We start from the raw sequence: 23,295 nt of genomic DNA on the forward strand, positions 1-23,295 counted from the left end.
GGCCTTCGTCGGAGCCTGAAAAAGGAAAGACTAGCTGGGAAGCCGGAAGCGGGAGGACGGGGGACCTGGAGAGGGGAGGGCAGGCAGCTTGCACTACAGGGTCCTGCGAGGGGAGGGTTCTGGGGGCCTGTCCCCTGGGCTCCCAGAGGGTGGAGGGTGCTGAGGGCCTGGGACACTGGGTCCAGCTATCCCCCGGCTCATCAACACGCACACACACATATTCATTCATTCCTTCAACAAATACACATTTATCAAGTCCTGTCTGTGCCAGGCACTGTGTCAGGCCAGGGAGGCGGCCGGGGGAGGAAGATAAATGAAGCAGTGACAGAGGCTTCAGAAAGTACCAGCACTCTGGATTAGAACCTGACTCCAGCCTTCCCTTGGCTGTCTGGGTGAAGGATTCTCCCACTTTGAGCCTCAGTTTCCCCCTTTGTGATAAGCTCCTGCATATACTCATTTGACCCAAAGCGACCAATATTTACTGAATATCTACTACGGGCCAGTCTGCATATATTTGCCTACATATACACATATTCACTGGGAACTTAACAACCACTGTTTACTGAGCACCTACTATGGGCTGGTGCTGTCCTTGGTGCTGGAGCCACAGTGGCAAAAACGGAAGCTCACTGTCTGATGGGGAAGGCAGACAGACACGGATCAATCACTCTGGAGTGTGTGTGGGGGAACGTGTGCTCCAAGGCAGGGAACTGCTATGGGAATGCAGAGAACAGAAGGCACTGAACTGAGCTCATACTGGGAGGAGGTGATTCCTGAGGCCTTCCTGGAGGCAGCAATGTTTCAGCTGAAATTGGCAGAATGAAACCAACCTGGCCACATCTCAAAAAACGAATCTGGAGCAGAAAAGGCATTTTGCAGGAGTATACCCGCACTTGACACCGTTTGTTTAAGGTTAAATACCTGCCAAACAGTGCTAGTGAGAGTGTGAGCAAACAGGTCCTTTCATACCCGGCTGGGGCAAGTAGAACTTGGAACACTCTTACTGAGCCAGCAATTCCAGGAATTTATTCTTCAGAGGTATCTACTCAGAACTGCACAAAATAATGTCTGCACCAGGTTAATCATTGCATTACTGCGGATCACTGCAAACAGCTGAAACCAATCTAAACAGTCATCTGTAGGAGATTTGAGTAATCAATCATGATGGATCCACCCAGTGGAATACTAGGTGTCCATAGAAAAGAACAAAGAAGCTCACCGTGTGAATATATGGTAAGTCTCCAAGTGATAACCTGAAGAAGAGAAAAACGGAAGGTCAAGTACAGCCTGCAGCCTGTTCTGGGCTTGTGTGTGTTCTGGGATTGTGTCCAGATGAACTGGAACAAGAGAGAAGAAACTGAAATTGGCAACATAGTCTAACTTCCAGCACAGAAATTTACTACACTCTATCCTTCTGGCTTTTTGTCTGTTTTTTGTTTTATTTTGTTTTTTTGTTTTGTTCTGTTTTTGTTTTGTTTTTTGAGATGAGCTCTCCCTCTGTTGCCAAGGATGGCTGGAGGGAGTGCAGTGGTGTGATCTTAGCTCACTGCAGCCTCGACCTCCCAGGCTCAAGCAATCCTCCCACCTCAGCCTCCTGAGTAACTGGGACTACAAGAGTATGCCACCATGTCTGGCTAATTTTTGTATGTTTTGTAGAGATGGGGTCTCCTTATGTTGCCCGGGCTGGGCTTGAACTCCTGGGCTCAAGCGATCCACCTGCCTCGGCCTCCCAAAGTGCTGGAATTACAGACATTAGCCACTGTGCCCAGCCTTTCGTACTTTTTGAATTTGAAACCGTGCAAATGTGCTATATACTCAAAAAAGTAAAGGAGGCCAAGCATGGTGGCTCACACCTGTAATCTCAGCACTTTGGGAGGCCCAGGTGGGCAGATCACCTGAGACCAGGAGTTCAAGACCAGCCTGGCCCATAGGGTGAAACCCCGTCTCTACAAAAATACAAAAATTGGCCAGGCATAATGGCATGTGCCTATAATCCCAGCTACTCAGGAGGCTGAGGCAGGAGAATGGCTTGAACCTGGGAGGTGGAGATTGCAGTGAGCTGAGATAGTGCCATTGCACTCCAGCCTGGGTGACAGAGCAAAACTCCATCTTAAAAAAAAAAAAGTAAAGGAAAAAGAAATACATGAGGATTATAAAAATAAATAAAATGAAAACTAATAGCTTCTTCTTGTGAGTGTATTACAAATGTGAACTCATTTACTCCTGGCTTTATGAAGTAGGTAACATTACTTTTCCCTTTCACAGAGGATGAAAGTGAGGCACTAGAAGTTTCCAAATCCAGTGAGTCTCAGTAAGAAGCTCCACTTCACAAACAGATAGGAGAAATGATAGTGGATCAGAAGCATGATTTAAAAAAAATAATAATAAAAGGCTGGGCGCGGTAGCTCACGCCTGTAATCCCAGCACTTTGGGAGGCCGAGGCGGGTGGATCACGAGGTCATGAGCGCGAGACCAGCTTGGCCAACACAGTGAAACCCCGTCTCTACTAAAAATACAAAATTTAGCTGGGCATGGTGGTGCTCGCCTGCAATCCCAGCTACTCCGGAGGCTGAGGCAGGAGAATCGCTTGAACCTGGGAGGCGGAAGTTGCAGTGAGCCGAGATTGTGCCACTGCACTCCAGCCTGGCGACAGGGCGAGACTCCGTCTCAAATAAATAAAGACATAAATAAAATAGGGATGGGGTCTCACTATGTTGCCCAGGCTAGTCTTGAAATTCCTGAGCTCAAGCAATCCTTCCACCTCAGCCTCCCGAAGTGCTGGGATTACAGGCATTAGCCACCATGTGCAGACTAGGAGCATGCTTTTTAAAAGCACCTTGTTTGTAATACTATATTTTAAATAATATATACCACAAAATAAAAGTCTGAAAATATCCGTGGTAATAATAAGCACCAAATTCAATATATAAGTTATGTTTGAGACAGGAGAGGCAATCAGATCTTGGAGGGGGTGGTGTGTGGGGAGTCATTTGTATCCCTAATAGTTCAAAGCTAGTAGTCAGAATATGGGTGTGTGTATTTTAACTTTTTTTTTTGTAAAATACAAAATGGTTAAAATTTACAGTTTTTTTTTTTTTTTTTTTTTTTTTTTTTTTTTTTTTTTTGAGACGGCGTTTCGCTGTGTCGCCCAGGCTGGAGTGCAGTGGCGCGATCTCGGCTCACTGCAAGCTCCGCCTCCTGGGTTCCCGCCATTCTCCCGCCTCAGCCTCCGAGTAGCTGGGACTACAGGCGCCCGCCACCTCGCCCGGCTAGTTTTTTGTATTTTTAGTAGAGACGGGGTTTCACCGTGTTAGCCAGGAGGGTCTCGATCTCCTGACCTCGTGATCCACCCGTCTCGGCCTCCCAAAGTGCTGGGATTACAGGCTTGAGCCACCGCGCCCGGCCAAAATTTACAGTTTTAACCATTTTAAATCACATAGCTCAATGGCATTAAGTAAATGTTGCACAACTATCCACACTGCCTAGTTCCAGAACTTTTTTTTTTTTTTGAGACCGAGTTTCGCTCTTGTTGCCCAGGCTGGAGTGCAATGGTGCAGCTCACCTCAATCTCCACCTCCCGGGTTCAAGCGATTCTCCTGCCTCAGCCACCCAAACAGCTAGGATGACAGGCATGCACCACCACGCCTAGCTTATTTTGTATTGTTAGTAGAGACAGGGTTTCTCCATGTTGGTCAGGCTGGTCTCAAACTCCCGACTTCAGGTGATCCTCCTGCCTCGGCCTCCCAAAGTGCTGGGATTACAGGCATGAGTCTCCTTCCTTCCTTCCTTCCTTCCTTCCTTCCTTCCTTCCTTCCTTCCTTTCTCTTTCTTTCTCTCTCTTTCTCTCTCTCTCTCTTTCTCTCTTTCTCTCTCTTTTCCTTCCTTCCTTCCTTTCATCCTTTCTTCCTTTCTTTACATATGGGGTCTTGCTTTGCTCCCCAGGCTGTTCTGAACTCCTGGTCTCAAGCAATCCTCCTGCCTGAGTCTCCTAAAGTGCTAGGATTACAGGCGTATGCCACCATGTCCATCCTAGTTCCAGAACTTTTTCATCAGCCCAAACAAACCCTAAGCCCATTAGCAGTCATTCCCACACTCCTTTCCATCCCTAGCCCCTGTCAACTAATAATCAGTTTTCTGTCTCTATGAATTTGCCTATTCTGGACATTTCATATCAATGGAATCATACAACATGTGTTCCTTTGTGACTAGCTTTCACTTTGCATAAAAGTTTCTCCCCCTCCCTCACAAAGGATATTGCCCCCCTTCTTTTTAAAAACTGAGACAGGGTCTTTCTCTGTCACCCAGGCAGGAGTGCATTGGTGCAATCACGGCTCACTGCAACCTCCACCACCAGGGCTCAAGCGATTCTCCCACCTCAGCCTCCCAGATAGCTGAGACTACAGGCATGCACCACCACGCCTGGCTAATTTTTGTTTTTGGTAGAGATGAGGTCTTGCCATGTTGCCCAGGGTGGTCTTGAACTCCTGGGCTCAGATGACCAGCCCACCTCAGCCTCCTGAAGTACTGGGATTAGAGGCATGAGCCACTGCACCCGGCCAGTGTAATGTTTCTAAGGTTCATCCGTGCCCTAGCATGAGTTGGTGCTTCATTCCTTTTCGTGGCTGAATAGTATTCCTCTGCATGAGTGCAGTCATCCCTCGGTGTCCGCAGGGGATTGGTTCCAGGACTTTCCTCGGATTCCAGATCCATGGGTCCCTTACAGCCTCCTATCTGAGGGTGCAGAACCAGGATGTGGAGGGCCGCTGTCGCCTACATTTTGTTGATCCATTTGTTGATGGACATTTGGGTTGCATCTATCTTTGGGCTATTGCGAAGAGTGCTGTTAGAAACATTGGTGTATAAGTTTTTGTCTGAACAGCTGTTTTTAATTCTTTTGGGTATATACCAAGGATGTGTGTACTATTTTATCATCTATATTTTGAAGGCTTGAAAGATGGAGGAGGAGGAGGAGGAAGAGGAGGAGGAGGAAGAATAATGAATTCAGGAATGGAGGTGATAGAAAAGAAAACTTTAAGCAGAGAGCACAGCACATGGAAGGGGGTTTGCGCTCTGCTTCCCCAGCACATGGCGGGGGTGGGGTTGGGGGTCTTGCATTAGGGCATAAAGGAGGCCAGTGTGGCGGAGAGAGGCCAGAGCTGCACCCAGCGACCGTGCCGGGCTTCGGAGTCCAGGCTGAGCTTGGACTCATTCCGAGTGCACTGAGAAGCCATTGAGAAGGTTTTAAGCAGGAGAGTCACATGATCCGATTAGTGTTTTAGAGAAATTCCTGTGGGACCCGCATAGAGGCCGGGCCGGATGCGGGGGAGACCGAGGCCGGGAGCCGGGAGGAGGCGGGGCGCAGGCCCAGGTGCTAGAGGGGGTCCTGGGCCCCACGACCTCCGGCTGGGAAGGCGGCTCCCTGGGCAGGGGGCGGGGCTTGTCGCTGACTGGCTCAGGGCGGGACTCCCGGATGCCAGTCCCACCGTCTCCCCCTCCTCATTGGCTCTCCTGCTTCCAGCCCCTGTCCCTCCCGTCCAGCCTCCAGCACCCAGCAAGCACCTCACTCCTGAGCCCAACACTCTCCCGTCCTTGGCTCCCTATCTCCCTCGGAATAAAACCCAGAGCTTCCCTTCTGACTCCCACGTGCACCCCCGACCCCAAGGCCCTGCTTGCCTGGACCCCTGGGCTTCCCTCCCTACCTTCCCTACCTTCCTCCCTCCCTCCCTCCCTCCCTTCCTCCCTCCCTCCCTCCCTTCCTCCCTCCTTCTCCGCATCACACCGCCCTCTCTGCTCTGTCCGGAGTCAGGGCCTTTGCACTTGCGATTGCCCCGGCCTGAAAAGCCCTCCTGAGGTTTCCACTCAGCTTCCCTTACGTCCCTCACTCCTACAGCTCCCTGAAGACACCTGTCTTGTCCACCCGGGATAAAACAGCCTCCCGTCACCCTCTAGCCTTCACCCTGCCTTAATTTTTTTTTTTTTTTTGAGTCAGGGTCTCGCTCTGTCGCCCAGGCTGGAGTGCAGTGGCGCAATCTCGGCTCACTGCAACCTCCGCCTCCTGGGTTCGAGCGATTCTCCTGCCTCAGCCTCCCGAGTAGCTGGGATTACAGGCGCCCGCCACCACGCCCAGGTAATTTTTGTATTTCTAGTAGAGATGCGGTTTCACCATGTTAGCCAGGATGGTCTTATCTCTTGACCTCGTGATCCACCCGCCTCGGCCTCCCTAAGTGCTGGGATTACAGGTGTGAGCCACTGCGCCGTCCTTTAATTTTTAACATGGTACTTATCACGAAGACACACTAGGCAACGTGTGAATGTCCCATGGATTGCCTATCTCCCCTACACTAGAATAAAAACTCCGCGAGGGCAGGGCTTGTTTTGCCTGTTTGCTTAACGGCTCTGCCCACAGGTGGCTGCCCGGAACAGACAAGGGGCTTAACAAGCATTGGTGGATGAATACAAAGGGATGACGGGTGTGAGGAGTGAGGCGGTCTCGGGCTTCGGTATTAGGATGTGAGGCCGTCCCTGAAAGGAAGAAGGCTCGGGGGCGCTGGGGGAGACGCCCGCTCCGGCAAGCGTGCAGGGGGCTGGCTGGCTCCAAGGTCTGCACGCAGGAATCAGCTCTCCAAACACAGGCGTGTGAGTCGCCGGCGTCTGGCTAGTAATTACTGTTTTGCAACGGTTGAGATCGTCCTCAGGGTAAAATTCCCGCTCCTGTCCTCTCCTCGCTTCCCACCCGCCCCCCCCAACCTCAGTCAGCGCATCTATAAAATGGGGCCACTATGTGACGGGTTCGGTGCAGTGTCCAGCCCAGCACCGGGCACTTGTGAGACACTGAGGAAATGGGATGAGTCCTTCTCGTTACCGCCCCAGAAGAGAAAGGACTGTGGTGGTGCAGGTGAGGTGGGTGGGAACCTCAGCCTCGCGAGGTCCCTAATCATTACTCCCTAGCCGGCGGCCATCTCCATGGCAACGCTGGCGCCTTTCCAGTGCGCATCTCCCGGGCTGAGCCTGTCTCTAAGCCGGTCTCGGAGTGGGTGGGTCTTGTCCCTGGGGGCGGTGCCTGCTTCGAAGTGGGCGGGCCTTGTTTCTCGAAAGAAGATACTTTTTTTTTTTTTTAAACCAGAAAGCGTGTCTGGTTTTTGAGTGTCCGTTGCAGAGTGGAGAGGAATACCTCTAAGGTTTAGCTGATTTTATTCCCAAAGGTTGAGCTTTTTCAAATAGGCAACTATGGATCTCCATTCAAAAAGTCTGCCTGGAGTGCTAAACTCTTACTTGTTTTCTCCTCCCAGAATACATGTCTTTCTCCTTTAAATTTTCCTTTTTCTTTCTTTTTTAATTTATATTTAATTTTTAAATTTTTATTTATGTATTCTTTTGAGACAGACATCTCGCTCTGTCACCCAGGCTGGAGTGCAGTGGCGTGATCTCGGGTCACTACAACCTCTGCCTTCTAGGTTCAAGCGATTCTCCCGCCTCAGCCTCCCGAGTAGCTGGGATTACAGGTGTGCACCACCATGCCCAGCTAATTTTTGTATTTTTAGTAGAGGCAGGATTCCACCCTGTTGCCCAGGGTGGTCCTGAACTCAGATGATCAGCCCGCCTCGGCCTCCAAAAGTGCTAGGATTACAGGCATGAGCCACCACGTTCGGTTTGATTTTTTATTTTTGAGACGGGGTCTCTCTCTGTTGCCCACGCTGGAGTGCAGTGGTATGATCATAGCTCACTGCAACTTTGACCTTCTGAGCTCAAGTGATCCTCTCAGCTCAGCCTCCCAAGTAACTGGGACTACAGGTGTGCACCACCACGGCGTTTTTTCTTTCTTTCCTTTTTTTTTTTTTTTGGTAGAGACAGGATCTCACTATATTGCCTAGGCTGGTCTCGAACTCTTGAGCTCAAGTCATTCTCCTGCCTCAGTCTCCGAAATTGTTGGGATTACAGACGTGAGTCAACTCGCCCAGACTAAAATATTTTCTTTGTGAAATATAAGACACACAGAGAAAAAATGCACAATACAAACACACAATTGAATAAATAATTATAAAATGATCGTCTGATTAAGAAATAGAACTTTATCAGCTATCAGCAACCCTGGAAACTTCCAGGATATCCCCTCCCGCTTAACTTGTCAAGCCCACTATTCTGAGTTTTATAGGACAATGTTGTCCTTGCTTTTTTATATGCTTTACTACTGACAATGTATCCTTAACAATATTACAGTTTAGTTTTATGTGCATTATAATGGGCTTGCTTTTTTTTGTTTGGTTGTTTTGTTTTGTTTTGAGACAGGGTCTTGCTTTGTTGCCCAGGCTGGAGTGCAGTGGCATCATCTTGACTCACTGCAACCTCCATCCCCCCACCCCAGGCTCCAGCGATCCTTCCATCTCAGCCCGTCGAGTAGCTGGGCCTACAGGCACATGCCACCACGCCTGGCTATTTTTTTGTATTTTTACTAGAGATAGGGCCTTGCCATGTTGCCCAGGCTGGTCTCGAACTCCTGGACTCAAGCAATCCTCCTGCCTTGGCCTTCCAAAGTGCTGGGATTATAGGCGTGAGCCACTGCACCTGACCTGAATGTTATGTAAATGAAATCATGCTCTGTTTCTGGCTTTTTGGGTCCTGTGTCTTTGTAACTTTCATTCATGATATTGTGTTTTATCTACAGCTCATTCATTCTGGTTGCTGTATAGTATTCCATTGCATAATATACCATCATTATTTATCTACTGTATTGTTGATGGGCGTTTTGGTTGTCATGAGTTTGGGGTTGATAGAATTGCTGCTATGAATGTTTTTGTACGTCTCTGGTGCAGGGGGACTTGAGTTAGCGTTTATGCCTAGCAGTAGAATTACTGCATCACAGGATAACGTATGTTCAGTATTTGAGAATGGCAACCTATAGGGAATTTAATTTAAGAAACCAGCTGGGTGCAGTGGCTCACACCTGTAATCCCAGCACTTTAGGAGACCGAGGTGGGCAGATCGATCACCTGAGGTCAGGAGTTTGAGACCAACCTGACCAACAAGTTGAAACCCCATCTCTACTAAAAATACAAAAATTAGCTGGGTGTAGTGGTGCACATCTGTAATCCCAGCTACTTGGGAGGCTGAGGCATGAGAATCTCTTGAACCCAGGAGGTGGAGGTTGCCGGGAGCTGAGATCACACCACTGGGCAACAGAGTAAGCCCCTGTCTCAAAAATAAACAAAAAAATCTTAAGGAACTCCAGGGGAGAAGGCTTTGATTCTCCTAAACCCCTACTTAAACGTGTCCTCCCCCAGTTTTCTGGTCTTAATAAAAAATGCCACCACTCAACCATTTACTCCTGATTTCTCCCTTCCCATTACACTCACCCCCAACCAATACACACATGCACACAACCAGTCCTCTGCATTCATACTCCAGAGTTCATCTGAAATCCACCCATTTCTTTCTTTCTTTTGTTTTATTTTGCTATGTTTAGTAGAGACAGGGTCTCACTATGTTGCCTAGGCTGGTCTCAAACTCCTGAGCTCAAGCGATTCTCCCACCTCGGCCTCCCAAAGCGCTGGGGTTACAGGCATGATTTCTGTTCGTCACTCTGGTTTAGGCTCCCACAAGTTTCTCCTGGACTGCAGGAGTGCTGCAGTCTCCTTACTCTGCGTCCTGCCGCTTCGTCTCCACTCATCAGTCACAGGGATTTCGATAAGGTGCAAGGGTGGTCCCTTCCGTCCTTGATGAACACTTTGCTTCCCATCGCCCAGAGAACACAAACACCTATTTTGGCTTGCCTGGCTCGCTGTGATGTGACCTCTACCTACCTGTTAACCTCATCTCATCCTTCCCTCCCTGAGCTCACATTCCTCCTGTGTCCTTTTGGGCGTTCTCCTGGCCGGTCCTTGCTCACCCTTACCCTTCAGGGCTCAGATCAAATGCCACCTCTGCCGAGAAGCCCACATGGACCACCTCATCTAAGGTGGCATAGAAAGTGAGTAAGGTGGCCACTCACTTTCTTACCACCCTTCCCTATTGCCTTCAGAATGCTCATGATGATCTGAAATTATTTATTTTTTTCTTTTTTGAAGGCAGAGTCTCGCTCTGTCGCCCAGACTGGAGTGCAGTGGCGGATCTCAGCTCACTGCAAGCTCCGCCTCCCGGGTTGACGCCATTCTCCTGCCTCAGCCTCCCGAGTAGCTGGGACTACAGGCGCCCGCCACCGTGCCCAGCTAGTTTTTTGTATTTTTTAGTAGAGACGGGGTTTCACCGTGTTAGCCAGGATGGTCTCGATCTCCTGACCTCGTGATCCGCCCGTCTCGGCCTCCCAAAGTGCTGGGATTACAGGCTTGAGCCACCGCGCCCGGCGATCTGAAATTATTTTCTACATTTATTTGATTCCTCTTTTCTCCATGCCCATTGCCCACACAACAGAATGTAAACCCCAGGAGGGCCGGGATGATCCCCACAGGGAGTTCCAGTGCCTGACTCAGAATAAGCCCTCAGTACAGGAACGCAATGCAGTGTGCAGGAGACGGTCTGAAGGCACCCCCACCCCCAATTCTCTGATGAACAGGTCCTATTATTGGGGTCTGGTGTAGGGTCTAAGGCGGCGTCTAAGGGGCGGAGCCTCTTCTCGGACATGCCTCTAATGAGGCAGTTTGGTTTCCAAGGGGTGTGTCCTATAAGACTGGTGGCTTCTAAAGGGCGTGTCTAGTTTCTAGGGGGCGTGTCTGTCTGTTGGAGGTGGATCATGTATTTAAGGGACAGGGCTCATTTTGATTGAAACCAACTCTAATTTTATTTATTTATTTATTTATTTATTTATTTATTTATGAAATGGAGTCTCGCTCTGTCCCTCAGGCTGGAGTGCAGTGGTGCGATCTTGGCTCACTGCAACCTCTGCCTCCCAGGTTCAAGAGATCCTCCTGCCTCAGCCTCCCGAGTAGCTGGGATTACAGGAATGTGCCATCACACCCAGCTAATTTTTGTATTTTTAGTAGAAACGGGGTTTTGCCATGTTGGCCAGGCACGGTCTTGAACTCCTGACCTCAGGTTATCCGCCCGCCTCGGCCTCCCCAAGTGCTGGGATTATAAGCGTGAGCCACCCAGCCTGGCCTAAACCGACTCTAATTTTAAAGGCCATGTACTATTCAAAGCTTTGAAACTTCTCAGGAGAAAACGAGGACCTGTCTGTATTTAGGTGGTCTTTCCTAAGACATTCCCCATCCCCTCTGGAGCCAAGGATCAGAAAATGAGGCGTCAGCGACTGACAGGACAAGGTTTATTGGGGGTGCTGGAAACACTGGGGAGAGGGAGGAGGGGACGAGGTCTAGGCTCACAGGGGCACCCCCTAGCCAAGTGCCCCCTTCCCCTTGGGGTCGGGAGGAAGACAGAGACAGACAAACCAACAGAGATGGAAAGACCAATGGGTGCCATGGAGAGAGGGAGGGAAACCCCAGTGTCCGCCACTTCCCACTCAAATGAGTTCACAGGACAAAGAATGGCGTGGACCGGTCCACACGCTACAGGAAAAGGGAGGAGTATCTGCCCTATTCACTCTAAGGAAGGTGGGGTGCAGGCCACAGCCTAGACCAGCCCATTCCATGTGATGGGGGTGTGTGCATATAGATCAGTCCATCCTACTGGGCAAGGGTATTTCAGGCCAGTCTATTCTAGTGTTTGGGGTGGGGAAGATCGTTAAGGTTGATCCATTCCACAGTCAGGGAGGGGGGATTAGAGGGCAGGGGGCATCTACCCTGGTCCCTCTTTCAGTACAGGGAATGAAAACGGGGAAAGGCAGATTTCGGCTATATCCATTTTCTGGGGTCATCAGTGACTCTGGTGGGTAGCATTTGGAGGAGATCTAGGAAAATTCAGGGACATGTTCCCTCCACATTCTCCAGATCAAGGTCGTTGGGAATGATGGCTCTCAGGGAATGGGGCAGTCTTCCCTTGGTGGGGCAGGTGCCCATCTTTTATTATTAGGGCCCTCAAGATGAGAGGTACTTGTGGAGACCCATTGCTCACTGCAAAGTTCCCATGTGTTGGGGACTTAGGGCTACCCACACTCATTTCAGGGACCTCAGGCTCAGGAGTCTCTCCATAGATTTGGGCTCCCCTGCCCCAGCTAAGGACCCTGTTTGTGGTCCCCCAGCTCCAGGGCCTGTGTGGGTTTCTGGTGGCCTCGACTTCTCCAGTCAGGGTCCCCTCATTTCAGGGCCTGTGTCTGGATTTGGATTTGGAGGGCCGGGGCCTCACTCGCAGTACTGAGGTCCCCTGGTCCAGGCCGAGTCCAGGTGGCTGGGTGGAGGACAGGACATGGCCTGGCAGTCAGTCCATGCCCCGGTGCAGCTTCAGGTGCCTGGAGAGGTTGCTGAGCGTGATGAAGCCCTTGCCGCAGATGTGGCAGGGAAAGGGCCGCTCGGTGCCATGCAGCAGCCGGTGGCGCTTGAGGTAGCACTCGTGGCGGAAGAACTTGCCGCACTCCAGGCACGGAAACGGCTTCTCGCCAGTGTGCACCAGCACGTGCCGTTCCAGGTCTCGTGGCGAGCGGAACAGCTTCTCGCACTCGGAGCAGCCGAAGATCTTCTTGCCGCGGCCAGAGCCAGATGGGGGCTCCCCGGACGCCGGCTCCCCTTCCCGGGCCGCGCCCGCCGCCTCCTCCGCGCCGCCCTCGCCGTGGCTGACCCGCCGGTGCTCCTCCAAGGCGGCCAGCGCCGCGTACAGAGCCCCGCAGTGGCCGCAGCCGTAGGTGGCCGGGCCCGAGTGGGCCTCCAGGTGGCTGGCCAGGGCCGCAGCCGACGCGAAGAAGGTCCCGCAGTCGCACTGGTACAGGGTGTCTTCCGAGGGCTCGGCGGCCGCCGCAGGTGCAGGCGCCTCCCCACCGCCCTCAGGGAGCAGCCCCCCGAGCTTGGGCACGCCGCCCCGCGCGGGGCCCAGAAGCAGCCTGCCGTCCGAAGTCGGAGGAGCGTCGCCCGCCTCCGCAGCGGCGCTTTTGCTCGCCGTCTCAGGCCCTGCACCTGCCCCCGCGGCCCAGCCCTGCGCTGGGGGCGCGCCCGGGCCCTGCAGATCGTGCGTCAGCTTGTGCCGCTCCAGCAGCGCGGGCGCGTTGAAGTCGCGCTCGCAGCGCGGGCACTTGAAGGGCTTCACGTCGGTGTGCGCCGCCCAGTGGGCCGCCAGCTCCCGGCCGTGGTCGAAGCGCCGCGCGCAGGCGCCGCACGCAAATGGGGGTAAGGAGGCCGCGGCTGCAGCTGCCGCCTCTGCCAGCCCCCAGCTGCCCAGACCCGCGCCTGCCCCCTCGGGGCCCTCTCCACCGCCGGTCCCCGCACCCCCGCACACCGAGCAGGGCCCCACATTGCAGCAGACGGAGCAGGGCGCACTCAAGGCAGGCAGGCCAGGGCCGGGCTGCAGGGGAGAGGGGAGAACCCCGCGGTGCTGGCGCTTGAGGTGGCGGCCCAGGCTGGAGCGTGAGGAGAAGCGGAGCTCGCAGACCAGGCAGCAGTAGGGTTTCTCACCAGTGTGGACGACCTGGGAGTGCGGGAAGAAGGGCACAACGTCAGGGCTGAGAACCTAGCCCGGACAGCAGATTCCTGGACTCCCAGGGGGACGTGGCACAAGCTGTCTGTCACATCTACAGGGCCATGATCTAGGGAAACGCTCCTCGTATCACTCTCTGCTTGGGGTCACGGTAGAATTCTTTCAGTCCTTAAAAAGGCCATGTCCTGGCTGGGCATGGTGGCTCACGCCTGTAATCCCAGCACTCTGGGATTGCATAAGCCTAGGTGTTCGAGACCAGCCCAGGCAACGCAAGGAAACCTTGTCTCTACAAATAATTGTAAAAGCTAGCTGGACACGGCATGCTTCTGTGGTCCAGCTACTCAGGAGGCTGAGCCAAGCAGTTTGAGGCTGCAGTACGCCGTGATCATGCCATCACACTACAGCCTGCATGACAGGGTGAGACTGTGTCTCAAAACAACAACAACAACAACAACAAAAAACCACCGCTGGGCACAGTGGCTCACGTCTGTAATCCCAGCACTTTGGGAGGCCAAAGTGGATCATTTGAGGTCAGGAGTTCAAGACCAACCTGATCAACATGGTGAAACCCTGCCTTTACTAAATATACAAAAATTACCCGGGTCTGGTGGTGGGCACCTGTAGTCCCAGCCACTCAGGAGGCTGAGGTAGAAGAATCGTTTGAACCCGGGAGGTGGAGGATGCACTGAGCCAAGATCACACCACTGCACTCTAGCCTGGGCGACAGAGCGAGACTCTGTCTCAAAAAAAAAAAAAAAAAAAAAAAGTAAAGAAATCACTATCTGTGGCTAATGGCTATACTGGACAGTGCAGCTCTAAAGTGACACAGCAGCCAGCTCTGGTAGGGTATGTCTTTTCCCTTGTCAAGCCCTGCTACCCCGAGCCAGTTATCATGAGCTGAATACAGCCCTTAGGTGTATTAGGGCAGAGAAGTGATTTTGAACCAAATCTGGCTACTGCTCAGAGTATCTCCCACTGAATGCTTTTCACACATACAGATCCAGGGAATCGCTTCCAAATCTAGGGAATCGCATCTCCCAGGAGGGAGTCCAGGAGCTTGTACTTTTTTTCTGAAGCATTGCCAGGCTTGTAGACTGCGTAAAACTGTGCCTTAGAGAGGTTTTTTGTACTGATATTTGTCCTTGTTAAGATTTTGGAATAGCAGAGAGAGATTTGTGAGTGTGGTAATCTCTTCCTGAGAGCTATGAGGAGAAGGGTGAGGCTGGATGAGAAAGAGTGCAGTGCTTGATTAGTAATGTCTGCCAGGGGCACAGACCTGAAGAAGGAACAGGGAGTGATGTTCATTTGCCTTTCTGGCTCCAGACAGGATGTCCCTGCTGTACAGTGTGGGTGTAGGGATCTCTATCCTCTTTGTCGCTAAATTTATTCTCTCTCTACTCTTTCTAACACAACAAGGTTATGCTGGTCCCAGGGCCCTTGTACATGCTGTTCTCACTGCCTGGAATGCTTGTAGGTCTATTTATCTCTTTCCCGAATCTGGTCCCCTGGCTCATCAGTGACCCTCTTCCACCCTCCTCCTTTAAAGCCTATGGCTTATAGTACACTTAGTATCTACATATAACTTGTGTGTTGTCTGTCTCCCCACCAGCTAAGGACGATGAAAATAGTGACCACATTGGTTTTGCTCACAGCTGTATTTCCAGGGTCCAGCATTTTCCAGACTTCTCCTGAGCCACACTCTTTCTGCTTCTCTGTGTTCCAGTCACACTGGCCTTCCTCCAGTTCCTCCAAAGCCTGCTTTGCTTCCTTGAAAGTGCACATCTTGTTCCCTGGATCCAGAAAGCCTCAGACCCCAGAGGCAGATCATTCCTCACCTTTTTCTCTGGAAAACCATCCCTGACCCCATCCCCGATCCAGACTGCTTCAGATCTCTCTTGCATGAGTCTCAGAATATGGTTATCCTCCATCCTCAGACGTCTCAGCTGCAACCTAACATTGATTAACCTGGTTGTTCAGTTCACATCTCCCACATTTGACTCGAGGCCATACAAGGGGTGGACTGTATCTGTTTTGTTCCCTTAGCTAACTTTTTTTCCCCAGAGAGCCTAGCACTGTACCTAAATACAGTAGGTACTCATAAAATGGTTCGGTTGAATCACAACCTACTGGTGGGCGGGGGTGAGGCCTCGGGGCTGTGAATTGTTGCATCAACTAAGGAGCTCCCCTTTCATCCTAAGGATCAAAGGATTTAAGCAGGAGTCACCTGGTCACTCTGTGATAGATGCAGAGGCTGGATGTGAGGGAGAGAGACAGGAGGGAGGAAGACCACTGAGAAAGCCGGGGCCAACATTCAGGATGTGAAGTCCTGACCAAGGCAGATGCATGGGGACAGAGAGGACAGCCAAGTGTGAAAGACCATCAGTAGGTGTCTGGTTTTCTTCACCCTGGTGGTGCAAGTGTCTGGCACATAGACAAGAGTGTGACCTAGCTCATCCCATCTTCTACCTCACCTCCTTCCACCCCAACCCCACAGTCTCCCATTGCTTTTTTTTTTTTTTTTTTTTTTTTGAGACGGAGTCTTGCTCTTTCGCCCGGGCTGGAGTGCAGTGGCCGGATCTCAGCTCACTGCAAGCTCCGCCTCCTGGGTTTTAAGCCATTCTCCTGCCTCAGCCTCCAGAGTAGCTGGGACTATAGGCGCCCGCCACCTCGCCCAGCTAGTTTTTTGTATTTTTAGTAGAGACGGGGGTTTCACCGTGTTAGCCAGGATGGTCTCGATCTCCTGACCTTGTGATCTGCCCGTCTCGGCCTCCCAAAGTGCTGGGATTACAAGCTTGAGCCACCACGCCCAGCCCCATCGCTTCTTAGAACACAGCACACTCCTTCCTTCCTCAGGGCCTTTGTGCTTGCTGTTACCGTTGCCTGGAATGCTCTTCCCAGGGAGGCTTACTGCAGGTCGCCTCAAGTGTCACCTGCCCTAACCTTCCCCACCCTGTCTGAAGTAGTCCATAGCTCTCCTCTCTTTACTCTCACACATTGATTTGTATTGTTTGTTTGTCTGTTTGTTTGAAGACTGAGTCTCGCTCTATCACCGAGGTTGGAGTGCAGTGGTGCAATCTCGCCTCACTGCAATCTCTACCTTCCGGGTTCAGGGGATTCTCTTGCCTCAGCCTCCCAAGTAGCTGGGATTACAGGTGCATGCCACCACGCCTGGCTAATTTTTGTATTTTTAGTAGTGACGGGGTTTCACCATGTTGGCCAGGATGGTCTCGATCTCTTTTTTTTTTTTTTTTTTTTGAGACGGAGTCTCACTCTGTCGCCCAGGCTGGAGTGCAGTGGCTGGATCTCAGCTCAGTGCAAGCTCCGCCTCCCAGGTTTATGCCATTCTCCTGCCTCAGCCTCCCGAGTAGCTGGGACTACAGGCGCCCGCCACCTCGCCCGGCTAGTTTTTTGTATTTTTTAGTCGAGACGGGGTTTCACCGTGTTAGCCAGGATGGTCTTGATCTCCTGACCTCGTGCTTCGCCTGTCTCGGCCTCCCAAAGTGCTGGGATTACAGGCTTGAGCCACCGCGCCCGGCCCAGTCTCGATCTCTTGACCTCAAGATCTGCCCACCTTGGCCTCCCAAAGTGCTGGGATTACAGGTGTGAGCCACTGTGCCCGACCAGTATTTTTTTGTTTCTTAAAATGTCCTTCCTAACACTTATCTTTTTCCAGGACATTGTTGCCTGCATACTTGCTTTCTTGCTTCTTGTCTACTTGGCTACTGACCACCTCCAAAGGAAAGTAAGTTCTCTGAAGGCATGGAATTTACTTTTGCCTTGGCAACAAAGCCGTTTGGTGCAGGGAAAGCTGATAGTCACTGAATAAAGGAATTAAGTATATACCTGATAACCACTGAATAAAGGAATTAAATATATACCTGATGAACCTATTTCTTAAAACGGTAAGGAAGGAAAGGATAAACACTAGATTGCAGATGCTGGTGCGTGCACGCGGGGTACTGGCAGGGAGATGGGGGAGGGGAGGAGCCTATAGATGGGGAAATTTACTATGAATGTTCTAGTTGGTGGCTTGGTGGGGACTGAATGAGAAACACCGCATGCCTTCAAAGGTCAGTGTGCTTTGGTGGGGAGGGACGGACATTTTCTAACGGGAGGAGGCGGCCGCCTAGGCCTTGGACCAGCTTGCTTTTGCCCAGAGCACAGTGGGGCACGGGATCCCAGCGGAGTCCAGACCAGGGAGGCCAGCCTGGGGCCAGCCTGTGGGACTCACCTGGTGGTGCAGCAGGCCGGTGGAGTCGCGGAACCCCTTGGGGCAGGCGGAGCAGCGATAGGGCCGCTCCCCGGTGTGCGAGCGCAGGTGGTTGGCTAGGTTGAAGCTGTGCTTGAAGCCCTTGCCGCAGCGCGGACACGCGTGGGGCTTGAGCGCTGTGTGTCGGGCAAAGTGGCGCCGCAGGTCTGAGCGGTAGCGAAAGCTCTTGCCACATTCACTGCAGTGAAATGGGACCCGGGGGGCGGCAGCGGCAGGCGGTGCTGGTGCAGGGGTTGGGGCCGGGACGTCATCCATGGTGGCGGGGAATACAGTGGTGTGTGGGGGCTCTCTCTGGAGTAGGGAGGAGACAGAGGAGCAGGTGAGGGGGTAGGGTCCCCATCAGCCCTCTCCTCCCAGGCTCCCAGACCCACCACCTGTCCCCTGGGAGAGCCTCCCACTGCCCACCTCTCTAAGCCCCTCTCATTGTTCTTTCAAATCCTCCTACTCTCTTAGAAACCTTTCTCCCTCTGCTCCACTCCTCTGGCAATCTTCCTAATCACTTTCCAGTCTCCTCACTCCACGGAGCGTTTTTAAGCCTCCCCCCTCTTCGCCAATGCGCGGCCACTCCTCTCTGTGCCCCTCCTGCTGTAATTTAAGCCTCTCCCACTCTTCCTACTCCCTTCAAAGCCCCCCACACTGTTCCCTAAGCATCTTGTATTCTTTGCCAAGCCCTTTTCCCTCCAAAAGGCCCTCCCACTCCCCTCTGAGCTCCTCCCACTCCTCTTCCAGGATGACTACTTAGCGAATGGGAGGGCAAAGATTTGGGGCTAAGCACACTGGAGTCATCCTTGCAGGGAGACCAGAACTAGTCCTGTAACATCACATAACAAAAACTCTTCATCTGCAAAATGGGAATAGTAGTACCTACCTCATAGACTGGTGGCGAGAATTAAGTAAAGTAGTGGCAATAAATGTTTCCTGCCTACTTAAGCTGGTGCACAGCAAAGACGCCACAAGTAAGCTGTTTGGATGACTATCATCCTGTAAGTTCTTCCTGGTTTCCTCCTTAAGTCCTACCATGCTTGCTAAGTTACTTGACTTCACTAAGCCCCTCTCGGCTCCACTAAGACCCACTTCCAAAACTCCACCCAATTTTTCCTTTAAAGAAGCTACATCCTTTCTAAGACTGTCCACTGGACTCCTGTCACCTTCTCAGGCCTTCTGTACCAAGTCTCTTCCCATCCCCTGCAAGTCCTTTCCACATTCATTACAAGGACCTGACAGTTGCATTAAACCCCTCCAAATTACACCCTTAAACTCCGCCCCCCTCGCTAGGCGTACCTACTTGTCTAAGCCATACCCCAGACAAACTCCACCCCTTCTACTCTAAACTCCTCCCTCCTGCTTCCTGGGCTCCGTTTCCCCAACCAGCCTCAATGAGTTTCCTTCCACCCCTCAATCCAGGGTCTACCCACCATTCCTTCTGAGCTACGCCCCTTTATCAAACCCCACCACTTTGCCCAAGCCCCTCCCATTTTCTATCCACTCTCCCTCCTCCACGCCCCTCCCATTTCCACTCTAAGCTCCGCCCAACTCAGGCTCCTCCCAACACTTGCTCCGCCCCAGCAGCCACTAGGCCCCGCCTCCTCCACCCCGCAGCCTGAGGAGCTGGGGCCCCCCCCATGCCCAGTCCGCTCCAGGCCCCAGGCCCCGAGAGCCGGCCTTTTGTGCCCCTCCCCCTGCCCCTAAAAGGTGCAACCCTGGGCGCCTGGTAAGGGGGCAGGTCGGGAAGGCCCTGGGGCCAGGCGAGTCCACCTCGCTCGTACGGTGCGTTGGGTCCTGGAGACCCGGGAAGGCCCCGGGAGGCCGGGGAAGTCCGTCGGCTTTCCTCTTTAATTACTTACACCTCCCTCTGGGCGCCGACATTTTGGGCAGCGGGGACAGCGTCACTTCCACCCGGGGGGCCCCTCGACTTCCGCCTCAGCTCCCTTCCCCTGCCGTACTCCCCCTTTCTCCCGCCCTCTTGGCTCCCCTTCCTCATCCCCGCCCTTCTACCTCTTTCCCTTTCCTTTCCCAGCCCTGGAGGTTGAAGAAGCCAGGCCGGCTCCATCTTGGGTGAGGGCAGCGGGAAGGGGCGGGGCTTAGGGACACGCACGGCGCCATGTAGACTAAGGGCAAGGCGCTGAGAGCACGGCGGCTTCTTCTTCGTGGCGACACTAGGCGATGCTAACGTAAATGAGAGCAGATACTATTTCTTTTTCACAGCCTCGGACTCCCCCTGATTAGGATGTACAGTTGGACTAGGGAAAAAAAGCGAAGTGCGCCAACTGCAATACAGAGCTGGAGAAAACCGGCACCATCTTATCCACTTAGCCTTCCATGGGCTCCGAAGCTTGTCCGGTGCCATGTTAATTACGGGCACTGGGCAGCCATTTTCCCGCTCCTCATCGTTCGGTATCTGTCTTTGATTGGGTCACCCGAATGTGTGCTTTGTGAGAGGAAAGGCGTTTCGAGGTGGTTGGGGATGTAGTGTTCGGTTATTTCCCACTGGGGACACACCAGGGCCGCCGGTGCACAGGCGCGGCTTGCTGGCGTGGCCGTGACCGGTCCTTAAGACCCAGCGAGTCCCCTTTGTTTCCCGCGGGCAGGCAGGCGGGCGGGAAGGGCAGGAAGGGAGGGGCCCGGCGCTTCTCCGAGGGGCGGGGCCGGTTCCGCGCGCCGCCGCCCCCGCCTCGCCGCCGCCGAGGGGCAGGGCCCCCTCACCCCCTCCCCTTCCCACGCGCCGGCCCCGTCGCCCCCGCGCGCGCGCGCGCGCACACTCGCGAGCCCCGGCGACATGCAAATGAGGTACCCAAGAGGCGGGGGGCGCAGGCGGGATGGGGGTTGTGGGGGTAGGGGAGGCCGGGCCGCGCGCTCCCGGAGCGCGCCTCCAACACCTGTTCCTGCTCCCGCGCTCGCGCCCCGCGAAGCCGCCCGGGCGCGCGCGCGCAGACCCCCTTCCTGGCAGCCCCCGCCGCCCGCTTACCCGGCGCCGCTCATTGGCCACCGCCCCCGCAGGGCCCGCCCCGCGCCCGGGCTTCGCATCTCGGGGACCGTAGAGCGCGCCAGCACCGGGGCGAGGTGACAAGGAGGGTCGGGGGACCAGTCTCCCCCTTTCCACCGTTCCAAAGACCTGACTCCTAGACTAGGCTACCCCGTGGGAGCGAACCGTATGGAAAGGTGGTTGCTCCTCTCTGGACCGCAGTCTATGTGGCTCTTAAAGGGGGGGGTGCAGGGGGGCTTCCCACTGCACCTGTGTCTCCCCTTCCCCTCCGTTACACCCCAGTCTCATGCTCCCAGTATCTGAGTGGGCGCTGGGAAGATGGTGGTGGCGCTGGTGAAGTTTATTGAGTGCTTACTGTGCACCAGGCAGTGTGCGAGGGGCATTTTTAAGCCCACTATCTCATTTGATTTTTCTGACAACCCTGGTATATCCACTTTTCAGAGGAGGAAACAGGCTCAGAGAGGCAAAGTCACTTGCTAGGTATAGGCAGAGCTGAATTCAAACCCAGGACTGAGCCCTCATAATGTCCCCTTTCCTCCTTGGGTCTGTTTGTTCTCCATTCTCTGGGACATTCGGGTCAGCAATGTCAAACTATTTCCAGTTTTGGCCCTGCCATTTACTGACAGAGGAACTTAGGCAACTGACTTGGCTTTCCTGTGCCTCAGTTTCCCCATCTGCAAAATTGGACAGATAGGCCCTATTCAGAGGGTTGATGTGAGGCTTAGCTGCTCCTGATAACAATGGCGAATGTGTCCTGAAAGCTTCTCTGTATGAACACTTTGTGGGTGTTATACTCATGGCATGTCTGGGCAAGTGCATAGAACTGTGTGTCCCATTTTGCAAAAGTCTTGATTAAGGCTTAGAGAAGTGAACACCTTGCCCAAGGCCACGCAGAGAGTAAAGATTTGAACGAATGATGTCTGACTCCAGGGCCCAGGCTCTTAACATCGCGGATATATTTCCTCATCCAGGAGTCAGGGTCAAATATCACCTGGGACCAGTCCCTTTTTTCCATTCCGGAACCCTTCCCCACTTCTGCCAGTCAACAGGGAGGGATGAGAACATTCGTGAGGCCTCTATGGCTCTGGAATTTGATGGGTTTCAAGGATCACAATACTGGTCTGCACTCTCAGTTGGACTCTATTCTCTCTAGGAGGTTTTTTGTTTTAGGGTTTTTTTTTTCTTTTTTCTTTTTGGCGGGGGGAGCTCCTGTTGATCTTGAACTTCTAGATCCAGGAGAAGAGTTAGGGAGACAGGGATGTCTGGTGGAGCCCAGGGAAGTGCCTGTTTATCAGCTGATAGAAGATCATCTCACTGTTTTATCCACCAGCATAGCTAAAATTGTGTATCTGGATGTCAACCACACCCTTGTCAAGAGACTTGGAGAGAGGGATGGGCGAGGTGTTGGGGGACACAGGGGTGCTCTAGACCCTGTGAGCACTGACTCTGCCCCTCTCTCCTCTTAGCTGGCTCCAGTGCCCAGACCCAAGCCCCCCACTGCTCAATGGACACCCCCAGCCCAGACCCGTTGCCTTCGCCTTTGCCCGGGGAGGAAGAGAAACCTCTGGCCTTACCTCCTCCTGTTCCCCGGGGCCGCCGAGGCCGTCGTCCTGGGGGAGCCACCTCCTCAAATCGGACACTCAAGGCCTCCTCCCTCCCTCGCAAGCGGGGCCGCCCCCCCAAGTCAGGGCAGGAGCCCCCACTGGTGCAGGTGCAGGGCGTGACAGCCCCAGTAGGCAGCAGTGGCGGGAGCGACCTCCTCCTGATCGATGATCAGGGTGTGCCCTATACAGTCTCTGAAGGGTCAGCGGCTGGGCCTCAGGGCTCTGGCCCCAGGAAGGCCCCACACTTCTGCCCAGTGTGCCTGCGGGCCTTCCCCTACCTCTCCGACCTGGAGCGCCACAGCATCTCGCACTCAGAGCTGAAGCCACACCAGTGCAAGGTTTGCGGCAAGACCTTCAAGCGCTCCAGCCACCTGCGGCGGCACTGCAACATCCATGCCGGCCTGCGGCCCTTCCGCTGCCCGCTGTGCCCCCGCCGCTTCCGTGAGGCGGGCGAGCTGGCGCACCACCACCGCGTGCACTCGGGAGAGCGCCCGTACCAGTGCCCCATCTGCCGGCTGCGCTTTACAGAGGCCAACACGCTCCGGCGCCATGCCAAGCGCAAGCACCCGGAGGCCATGGGGGTTCCCCTATGTGCACCAGATCCAGGGTCTGAACCGCCGTGGGACGAGGAAGGCATCCCGGCCACAGCAGGGGCCGAGGAGGAGGAGGAGACAGAGGGGAAGGGGGAGCCGGCCTGACCCACATCCCCGGCCATCGCTCCCTGGGCCAGGTTTAGAGCAGGGAGTTTGGCTGGTGCTGGGCCTGGGCCAGGGGGCCGGGACACCTTTGTTTCTGGTGGTCTTCCCGTTGTGGGAGCAGGTGGAGGGTGGAGACCTAAACTTCTGGGTCCAGCTGCCTTCAGTCCCCCTCGCCCAGACTAACAGATCCTTGGAGGCAGGGGTTGTGGAAATAAATCTCTGCCTGCTGGC

At 53.6% G+C, this 23,295-nt stretch overlaps 2 protein-coding genes across 5 annotated transcripts; one reads left to right on the forward strand and one right to left on the reverse strand.

Annotated features, from left to right (window-relative positions):
* Positions 1–11,232: 11,232 nt before the first annotated feature.
* FIZ1 (FLT3 interacting zinc finger 1) lies at positions 11,233–19,756 on the reverse strand. 2 transcript variants are annotated; one of them, XM_033224498.1, is made up of 3 exons: positions 19,624–19,756; positions 17,741–18,070; positions 11,233–13,500 (listed from the first exon to the last, which is right to left on the reverse strand). In XM_033224498.1, exons 2-3 carry the CDS (start codon positions 18,032–18,034, stop codon positions 12,304–12,306), a joined length of 1,491 nt encoding a protein of 496 aa, XP_033080389.1. In that variant the 5' UTR covers positions 18,035–18,070; positions 19,624–19,756; the 3' UTR covers positions 11,233–12,303. The 2 variants fall into 2 exon arrangements, with proteins under 2 accessions (XP_033080389.1, XP_033080390.1); XM_033224499.1 differs by lacking the exon at positions 19,624–19,756 and adding an exon at positions 18,648–19,259.
* ZNF524 (zinc finger protein 524) lies at positions 19,715–23,295 on the forward strand. Of its 3 annotated transcripts, none has more exons than XM_033224501.1 (2): positions 19,715–19,834; positions 22,229–23,295. In XM_033224501.1, exon 2 carries the CDS (start codon positions 22,267–22,269, stop codon positions 23,062–23,064), a length of 798 nt encoding a protein of 265 aa, XP_033080392.1. In that variant the 5' UTR covers positions 19,715–19,834; positions 22,229–22,266; the 3' UTR covers positions 23,065–23,295. The 3 variants fall into 3 exon arrangements, with proteins under 3 accessions (XP_033080392.1, XP_033080391.1, XP_033080393.1); XM_033224500.1 differs by lacking the exon at positions 19,715–19,834 and adding an exon at positions 20,413–20,566; XM_033224502.1 differs by lacking the exon at positions 19,715–19,834 and adding an exon at positions 20,656–20,938.

This window comes from Trachypithecus francoisi, unplaced genomic scaffold (genome assembly GCF_009764315.1).
Source record: "Trachypithecus francoisi isolate TF-2019V2 unplaced genomic scaffold, Tfra_2.0 Lachesis_group12, whole genome shotgun sequence".
NCBI lineage: Eukaryota > Metazoa > Chordata > Mammalia > Primates > Cercopithecidae > Trachypithecus > Trachypithecus francoisi.

Coding starts and splice junctions, on each gene's coding strand:
- ZNF524 (XM_033224501.1), top strand. CDS start 22,267: ATGGACACCCCCAGCCCAGACCCGTTGCCTTCGCCTTTGCCCGGGGAG.
- FIZ1 (XM_033224498.1), bottom strand. CDS start 18,034: ATGGATGACGTCCCGGCCCCAACCCCTGCACCAGCACCGCCTGCCGCT. Junction 13,501..17,740: donor CCGGCCTGCTGCACCACCAG/GTGAGTCCCACA, acceptor CCGCACTCCCAG/GTCGTCCACACTGGTGAGAA.